This window comes from Gigantopelta aegis, chromosome 15, assembly GCF_016097555.1.
Source record: "Gigantopelta aegis isolate Gae_Host chromosome 15, Gae_host_genome, whole genome shotgun sequence".
Classification (NCBI taxonomy): domain Eukaryota; kingdom Metazoa; phylum Mollusca; class Gastropoda; order Neomphalida; family Peltospiridae; genus Gigantopelta; species Gigantopelta aegis.
Window position 1 is genome coordinate 26,734,160 of NC_054713.1, and position 9,832 is coordinate 26,743,991.

Here is a 9,832-nt window from a genome sequence, read left to right on the forward strand (position 1 = left end):
GTTGGACCGGTAGAGGACTAACACTTGTATGATCAAACATGAATAACAAAGTTATAAATACTTATTATTTATTAACAAAAGTTTCTTTGGTAAAGAATGGAGTATCACAATCAAAATTTGTAAAAAAAAATACAATACATAAATATTATTGTTCTAGTATAAACTGTACAAATATCAAATATTATGCCTAAATAAACTTCACACACTCATAAAAAAACTGGCATATAATATTTTTATCAAACAATAGCTGGAATGGCAAGTCTCTAATGGTGTACTTATCATTTTGTGACATCACAGTAGCTACTGTATATCAAAGTTTGTACCCACAACTAGCATGTTTGAACCTCTGGGTGTAGGGGTGGTGGGGAATGTGTGGGGTGGGGGTGTTTACACCCTCAAAACCCCATCAGCACAAGTGCCTGGTAAATAAATTTATAAAAATAATTTTAAGATCAACTTTGATTTTTTTAATACCTGAAATGTACCATATTGTAAATCACAGTTCATAAAAGAGGTTTTAAAATTCTAAGGCACTGGATATGAGATAAGACACCTAACAGATTCTGGCTGCAACAACAAAAAACTAAAAAAAAGTTGGTGGAAGTCCACATTGAGCAGTATCACAGACAACATAAAATAAAAATTTTTAAATGTTAATTTAAAATTAAAATAGGGCTGTTTGATAATTTGCATAGTAAAGTTTGATTTATTTAATGACGCCACTAGACCACATTGATTTTTTATCTTATCATCGGCTATTGGACGTCAAACATATGGTCATTCTGACTGTTTTTTAGAGGAAACCCGCCGTCGCCACATAGGCTACTCTTTTACAACAGGCAGCAAGGGATCTTTTATTTGCACTTCCCATAGGCAGGATAGCACAAACCATGGCTTTTGCTTAACCAGTTATGGATCACTGGTCGGTGCAAGTGGTTTACACCTACCCATTGAGCCTTGCACTCACTCAGGGTTTGGACTAGCCTGTAGACCGATGGCCTAATCACGACGCCACTGAAGCCGGTAATAACTTGCATAGATTAACAATATAGAAAAATAGTTTAGCTGCTCTGTTGTGCAAACTTATAGGATAGGAGAGAATAGGATAGCATATTAATGTGCCTATATCCAAGTAAGGTTCAGGGACGTCTTTCCTGGGCACACTGTCTGACTTTGCCAGTGACTGGGTCCGGGACAGAATAGGAGGGAGCAAGTGGCAGGTGAGGGGAGTGGGGGTGGGGTGGGGGAGGGGGGAGATGGTGAGTTGGATATGGGCAGAGTTTGGAACAGCAATTAGTGAAAAAGTGAATAGATTTTTTTTTAATTTAAAAAGTTAACAATCCAAAATGTTAAAAAAACACAAATTGACTTCTACGCCAAATATTTATACAATTTGGAGCATTTTAGAAGGACAGTCTAAAAATAAATGAGAGAAAGAAGAGAGTATCAGACTATTTACTAATATAGAACAAAAAGAGTGTAATTTTGATGTAAAATTTTGAATGAAGATCTAAAAGTTTAAAGTCCGATCTAAATGTCCACGTCTGTGGCCTCGATAAGGCCGTTAAGGTGCACAGCTTGTAGGGACGAGATGGAGTACATCCCGTCAAGAAAACCACTAGAGTGACTGAAATACAGATCTCAAGAAGCCGGATCTGTCTGAACAAGAGAGAGTATCAGACTAGGGTATAGTCCATTCGTCATGGTTGGTATAGTGGTGCGGACAGGCCCAGCTCCAGAGGATACATGATAGTACCAATATAAAACGGAGTATATCGACTAGAAAAGAGAAGTATGGGTCAAACTGAGTTTAATTTATATGTAGAAGGGATTTAGCACTTGCTGGATAAGGTCATGCTTGTTTTATTTTATCCTGTAACCATTGTTTGTACCGGATAAAGCAGTCACATTCTGCTACTAGCAAGATGCAGGGCTTGAAATCTCTCTAATTTGGACACAACTTGCTTTTTGTCTGTTCTGAGAACACCAAAGTTTTTTGAATGCAGTAATGTTAATAATAGCTGTTTCTACATATTCAGAATGCATTTCAAGTACTATTAATCTAATTGTAACTTATCATTTCATTGATTTTGAGCTCAAATGTTTTGACGTTGGCACATTTGTATTTATTTTTGGCACGCCCTTTAACACCTCATCTTTGGTGCAATCTAAAGCCATGAAATTTATGATGACCTGATAAAACAAAGTCAAATTCTGCTACTAGCAAGATGTCACTTGCAACATCAAGTACACATGGATGTCAAATCTACAGATGTCATAAAAGTGTTAAAGTGACACACCCTAGTTTTTAAACACTACAGCATATTTTTGATTATTAGAGCCGTTTCTAATAATTGAAATCAGGCATTACTTTGATTTTATTGCTTAGATTATCCATTCCTGTACATCTAATGTGTCATCTAGTCGTCCTGGTGTTCCTACCGTAATTCCTCTAAATGCATGCTTCATATTTTAAAAATATCTCTGAGAAGTTAGTTATGGAAGGAAGGAAGGAAGCGTTTTATTTAACGATGCACTCAACACATTTTATTTACGGTTTACAGTTATGGAGACAAAATCGAGAATGCATCTTAAGAGCATTTCCCTGTTTCAACCAAACAAACACTCTTGTTTCAATCTGTTATAATTAAATTTTCTTTGCCTCTATACACTTTACGACAATCTAATTGGTCCAGAGGTGCTTACTTTTTTTCATTCATATCTTGATAAACTGAACAAATTTAAGCCATACCTACTACCCCCCCCCCCCCCCCCCCCCCCACACACTACTTTTGAATTATTCAGGCAACCATATTTAGATATTTTTAAGAAAATACATGTGAAAGTTACAAAGGCAATTAAAAAAATGTATACGATAAATTGATAGACAGTGATGAAAATTCGTTAGTATTTCGAAGATCTTTCAAGGAGGACCATCTTCCTGTTGAACATGCATCATCTAAAAGATCAAATTGAAACAAGCATCATGAGAGTACTGCTAAAGCAATATATGTCCCCCACCAAACCCAACAATTATTCTCCTAAATTTAAGGGACCTATTTGGTGAAAAGTGGGTAAATCGCCATGAAAGTTAAAACTTGATCTGTAACAGTACATTATAAAGCTATACACAAAATTTCAGCTGAATATCTCAAGCCCTTCTAAAAAAAACCATCCAGAAAACTTCATGTGGGACAGACAGATGGACGGACAGACGGACAGACAGACAGGACGGAGATGAAACCTATAGTCCCCTCCGGTTGGACCAGTAGAGGACTAATAATTGAAGGAAATAAATTTTAGTTTAAATACGGTACTTAAATGCACATACATGTAATTATAATGTCCATTTTATAACTAAGCAACTGACTGTTCTGTTAGGTGAAATAAATTGGGGCATATAACCTAATGATTTACTTCATACTTCCATTCAACTTTTAATGGCATATTTCCTGCCTAATACTTTAAGCAAAATGAAAAACAAAATAAATGATTACAAATCATAAAAGAATTTCTGGGTCTTTGACATCTGGTAAGGTGACTTTCACACTGTATAACAGTTTACCATGTAGCCAGGCGCGGATCCAGTTTTGTTTAATAGAGGGGGCCCAAAACCCATTGTTTTTTAAAACAGAATTTAAAGGTCCTTAACAGAATAAGTTTCATTTTTGTATATTCTGTTATATAGATATATTGTTTGACCTCAAAAGGGGGGCCCCTGTTTGATTCCGTGCCTGGTAACTGTTTGGTGGTTTGCAAAATTTTAAAGTTGTGTAGCAGATACTCGAACAGAAGGACAGTTCACGAGAATATTGTGACCTGCGACCTCACTTGTTCAGGCATGGGGATCAAAAACTTTGCTGTGATCAGCTTGACTTTGCCCTGTCACCGTTTCTCAAGTGAAATCGATGTCACCGTGTAAAAATAAAGCGGCCACCTGCTGTATACATAATCGTGGCATCGCTTTAACAAATAACATTCTTCTTCTTAGTAATGTTAATTTTTTTTTTTTAAATAGACTTACGACTTTTTAAAAAGTTATTTTATTTTGACCTGTTCATCAAATTATAACCCCATAGCTGCAACTCAATCAAATGGCAGAAGAATATATTTCCTATACTAGTATTATGTACAGAACACATACAAGGGAGTACTTTTGTTGTGTGGGAAGATACCTGTATTTTTATGCACACTTTCTCATAATGAACAAATTACGTAAACTCAAAATGCATGTACAAATAAAGATTTAAAATTACTACCAGATCAGTATACGGTTGCGGGGTTTTTTTTGTTTGTTTTTTCCAATTATGGGGTTTTGGGGTTGTTTTGCAAAAAAAAAAGAAAAAAAAAAGAAAAAAGAAAAACCCAGGAGAAAAAAAGAGAAAAAGTGACCTAACTTTACCCCTGCATGGTCAGCACCCTATATATTCTTACTAAAAACAGGGTTCATACACTTAAAGGAAGTCAAAATTCAAGGGTTTTTCAAGCACTTTCCAGGTCAACGTTACCAAAATTCCAGGACCTTACCGAGTTTCCACAGGTTGTTAAACACGCAAGTGCCAACCATCTTTGTGGTTTCAATAGATCCATTAACTTGACACGCTCCCTGAATGTGCTAAATACCCAGCGGCAAAAAGTGACAAACTTTCTTTTCCAATATGGCGATGCTGTCGCTGGGATCTCGTGACCGCTTCATTCTCGCATCGCGAGATAAAAAACTAAATAAAAAAACATTCACACGTCAACTGAGCTGGTAAACATCGATTGGCCGGACGACTGGCATTTGATTGTGCCACGGAAATGAAACAAATAATTTAATTACATGTTAAATAAAGTAAATAAAGCCTCCGTTTTAGGCGTTTATATTTTATTTGACATCAAATTATCATTTTCAAGGGTTTTCCAGACCGCAAGATGATTTTCAAGGGTATTCAAGGACTGGAATACATTAGTTTATTTTCAAGAGTTTTCAAGGGTTTTCCAGGTGCTTACGAACCCTGTAAAAATAAACTTGTACAATATATACGAAGCGAAAATAACATATGTGAAGTTCCATATATTTTTTAATCATTGGCTATTGGATGTCAAACATTTAGTAATTCTGACATACATACATTTAGAGGACACCCACTACATATTCCCATTAGTAGCAAGGGATACAGGGTATTTTATATGCTCTTTCCTACAATCAGCACAGCACATACCACAGCTTTTAATATATCGTACCAGTCATGGTATACTGGGATGTGAAAAACAAACGATCAAAGAATAGGTCCTCTAAGGTGATTCGATCCTGTGATGCAAACACCCGAGACATTAGCTGAGCTAGACCCTACCTGTTAATAAACCACTTGAATAATGAGAGCAATGGCATAGCCAGCATGAGGCAGACGAGGTGCTTGGCTCATCTGGAATTTTCACAGATTTATTTTATTTTCCCATGACATTGATATTTAGTGTACAGGTCTGGGTTTGCCTCGGCGTTTTTTCCTCTCTGCTATGCTCCAAGGCCCCGTTCCACAAAGCGATCTTAGCGCTAAGATCACCTTAAGTGCATATATCAGCTGTGCAGTTACAGTGATCTTAGGGCTAAGATCGCTTTGTGGAATGCAGCCCAGGAGAGTAAACACCCCGTACGATGCCTGTATACAGACCTGATACAACCAGCATTCTGTCTATACATATCCCCTACCAGGCCCCACAAATGTTCATATAAACTAAGTTCAAAGGCCATAACTATGTGAAACATGAATACATTTCCGAGACAAGCACACTATTAGCTGAGCTAGACCGCACCGTTAATAGACTACTTGAATAATGAGAGCAATGGCGTAGCCAGCATGAGGCAGACGAGGTGCTTGGCTCATCTGGAATTTCCACAGATTTATTTTATTTTTCCCCAGGGCCCCGTTCCACAAAGCGATCTTAGCGCTAAGATAACTGTAAGTGTATATGTTAGGTGTGCAGTTACGGTGATCTTAGGGCTAAGATTGCTTCGTGGAACGCGGCCCAGGAGAGTAAACACCCTGTATGATGCCTGTACATGGACCTGATACAACCAGCATTCTGATTACTGTCTATACATGTCCCCATCAAGGTCCCACAAATGTTCATATCAACTAAGTTCAATGGCCATAACTATGTGAGACACGAATACATTCCCTTTCTGTCAGTTATGTCCCTTGACTAAATACCCATGGAAACCGAACTTGATCAGTAACTGTAAAAATAGATATCATCTCAGATCAATATCTCGAGGTATTGTGAAAAAAAGGGTTTAAAAAACTAGGTGTGTAACAGACAGACAGACAGACATAAGGATGAAGATGAAATCTCCGGTTGGACCAGTGGGCAACTATAACAGTTGTTTTACCTTAAATCATGTACAGGACAACAATGGCAGTGACCATGCTCCAAGCAGAAGAGAAACCTGCTGCAGCACCTGAAATGTTAAATTATACGTCCATGTAAAAGTAAACAATACAGGCGACATATTTTCTAGCCATATCTTCTTAGCACTACGATATTGTAAATCGGAGGCTGTTATTTCATTGCGATACACGTTATAGCATCTAATTGTTTTATGATATTGTTGCACCAAGACAGCCTCGGAAATGTGAGCCCAGGTACCGGCCTCGGTGGTGTCATTGTTAGGCCATCGGTCTACAGGCTGGTTGGTACTGGGTTCGGATCCCAGTCGAGGCATGGGATTTTTAATCCAGATACCGACTCTAAACCCTGAGTGAGTGCTCCGCAAGGCTCAATGGGTAGGTGTAAACCACTTGCACTTTCCTCTAAAAAACAGTGTCAGAATGACCATATGTTTGATGTCCAATAGCCGATGATAAGATAAAAAATCAATGTGCTGTAGTGGCGTCGTTAAATAAAAACAAACTTTAGTTAAGTTTAGTGAGCCCAGGTATGTAATCACAGGCTTCTGAGAATTGAAAATTTACGAAACTCATTTGTGGATTATTAATTATACAAATTCAGAAAACCCATTTCATTTTTTTCGTAACCCATGGAAATGTCACACAAAAATGAAATGGGTTTTCTGAATTTGTATCATGTTGGAAGTCAAGCATTTCATATTCTTTTATATGCACCATGTCTTTTCTAACAAACAGGACAGCACATCACTGTTTACGAGGAACTGTCACTCTCTCTCCCCATCAGTCCTCGCAGAGTCATTTTCACAAAGGCACTTGACACAGATTAGTATATATGAATAAAATTCAAAATGTGTTGTATATTGGTAAATATGATATATTTCCGCAATATTTTGCTCATACTCTCTTCAAACATGACAAATTTATTGCTACTTAACATGAATTTAATTGCATACACCAAAATGTTCTATCCCTACTATATAAAAATTTTAAGATACAAGGTCCGTCACTCGCCATTTTGGTGTGATTTTCTTATCTATTTTTGACAAAATAATCAACTACCTGCTAAAACCATGTATAGCAGAAGACATAAAATATCAAAGTAGATCGTGTTGTATACTTACAGAGTTTTCGTTCACTTTATTTTTTTGTAAAAAAAATGCCCAGTGACTGTCCTCAATGTATCTTTTATACAGTAGGGATTGACATTTTTGGTATATGTAAATACACATTAAGTGACAATAAATTTGTCATGTATGAACAGAGTATATGAACAAAACATTGCAGAAATATATCAAGTTTACCGATATACAACATTTGTTTTTATTATTATTTATTCATGTATACGTGTCAAGTGCCTGTGCATTTTCAGCTCCCCTTAGCACGTGAATTTGTATAGTATATATACATACATGTACATGTCTTAAATGGCTCCTCATAATCTAAAACTGGAGCAATTAATCATTCCCCTATATTTGTTTTCATGTCGACATGTCGATGTCTAGGATCCTGTTTAGAACTGGGACACTGTTTAGAACAAGAGAAAAACCAATAGGACAGTTGGGGGTGTTCGATACCACGACCCAGGCACCTAAAGTGAACACTACGACTAAGCTAAAGTAGTGTGCAGTGCATAGCATGGGTTGCCAGCGCCTGGGGCAAGGCAAGTATTGTGCCCCCTAACCAGTGGACCGTTAGCACTCCCCGAGTCCCTTCCACCAGTTCAGAATTTTGCGCCCAGGACGGTGGCCCCGCCCACGCTACACCACTGGTAGTGTGTCCACTTTTATTTATGTGGTGTGGACACAGCTGTGTGTGTGTGTGTGTGTCTGTGTCTGTGTGTGTGTGTGTGTCTGTGTGTGGGTGTCTGTGTGTGTGTCTGTGTGTGTGTGTGTGTGTGTGTGTGTGTGTCTCTGTGTGTCTGTGTGTGTGTGTGTGTGTGTGGTGTGTGTGTGTGTGTGTGTGTCTGTGTGTGTGTGTGTGTGTGTGTGTGTGTGTGTGTGTGTGTGTGTGTGTCTGTGTGTGTGTGTGTCTGTGTGTGTGTGTGTGTGTGTGTGTGTGTCTGTGTGTGTGTGTGTGTCTGTGTGTGTGTCTGTGTGTGTATGTGTGTGTGTGTCTGTGTGTGTGTGTCTGTGTGTGTGTGTGTGTGTGTGGACTGTGTGTGTGTGTGTCTGTGTGTGTGTCTGTGTGTGTGTCTGTGTGTCTGTGTGTGTGTGTCTATATGTGTGTGTGTCTATATGTGTGTGTGTCTGTGTGTGTGTGTCTGTGTGTGTGTGTGTGTGTGTATGTGGTGTGGACACAGCTGTGTGTGTGTGTGTCTGTGTGTGTGTCTGTGTGTGTCTGTCTGTGTGTGTGTGTCTGTGTGTGTGTGTGTGTGTGTGTGTGTGTGTGTGTGTGTGTGTGTGTGTGTATGCAGTTGCCAGTACAGTTTTGTATCCACTTGTTTGTTTTCAGACATGTTTCTGTATCTACTGCTACATGATTCAGTCAGTAAAATGTTTGCAAAGCCGTCCGCTGAACCACACTGGAGAAATGGACCCAGTCCTATGTTATTTGATTGTGTGGGATTTTAGCCGTATCGATGTCTGAATACACACAATGTACTAAAAAGTCTTACCACCTACGGGTACAGTGAAGCATGACTGATGTGGTTGGCATTTGACACACTTGTGTTCACTGCTTACTGAAAATATAGGAAGGAAATGTTTTATTTAACGATGCACTCAACACATTTTATTTACTAAGTACCACACATATATTGAGAGAGGAAACCCGCTGTCGACACTTCATGGGCTACTCTTTTTCGATTAGCAGCAAGGGATCTTTTATATGCACCATCCCACAGACAGGATAGTACATACCATGGCATTTGTTACACCAATTGTGAAGCACTGGCTGAAAAGAGAAATAGCCCAATAGGTCCACCAATGGGGATCGATCCTAGACTGACTGCTCATCAAGCAAACGCTTTACCACTGGGCTATGTCCCACCCCTCTGAAAATATAGCTGCATGAAACTTAAATATGTCTTTGTAATGACAGCAAATAAAGACTTAAATTAACAGTTTACCTGCATAGCAATCTCATTCAGCACCAGTAAATATGGAATGTTTAAAATTATTATTAGGATTGTCTTAGTAACAATTATAATTTAAATGTTGAAGCATTTTTAATATCAATGTTATTATTATTTTAAAATTTTTATTTTCTATATAGTTCTGAAATCTATACATGAGGTAAATAAAAAGCAACAACAAGGCTTGTACATAAAAATTTAAGACCGAACTAAAAGGGGGAATGCCTGCTTCATTGTCTGGGACTATTACGGTAACAATTGATTGTTGCGCTTTACCATTGAGCTACATCCCGCACCTCGGGCAATGTAGCTTACTTAACAAAAGATACCCAAATGAAATAATATATTTCTAATTGCATTTATCATA

General features: G+C 38.1%; 1 protein-coding gene across 4 annotated transcripts in view; it reads right to left on the reverse strand.

Annotated features, from left to right (window-relative positions):
- Window positions 1-895: 895 nt before the first annotated feature.
- Window positions 896-9,832, reverse strand: part of LOC121389616 (tumor necrosis factor receptor superfamily member 6B-like) — a 27,743-nt gene continuing 18,806 nt past the window's right edge. For all 4 annotated transcript variants that reach the window (XR_005960093.1, XM_041521257.1, XM_041521256.1 and 1 more), the window contains 3 exons: window positions 9,007-9,072; window positions 6,374-6,442; window positions 896-2,959 (listed from right to left, as the gene is read on the reverse strand). Coding sequence is in view for 3 of the 4 variants with exons in the window: in XM_041521257.1 (XP_041377191.1) it covers window positions 6,375-6,442; window positions 9,007-9,072 (134 nt within the window). In the remaining variant the exon portion in view is untranslated. The remainder of the gene's footprint in view (window positions 2,960-6,373; window positions 6,443-9,006; window positions 9,073-9,832) is intronic.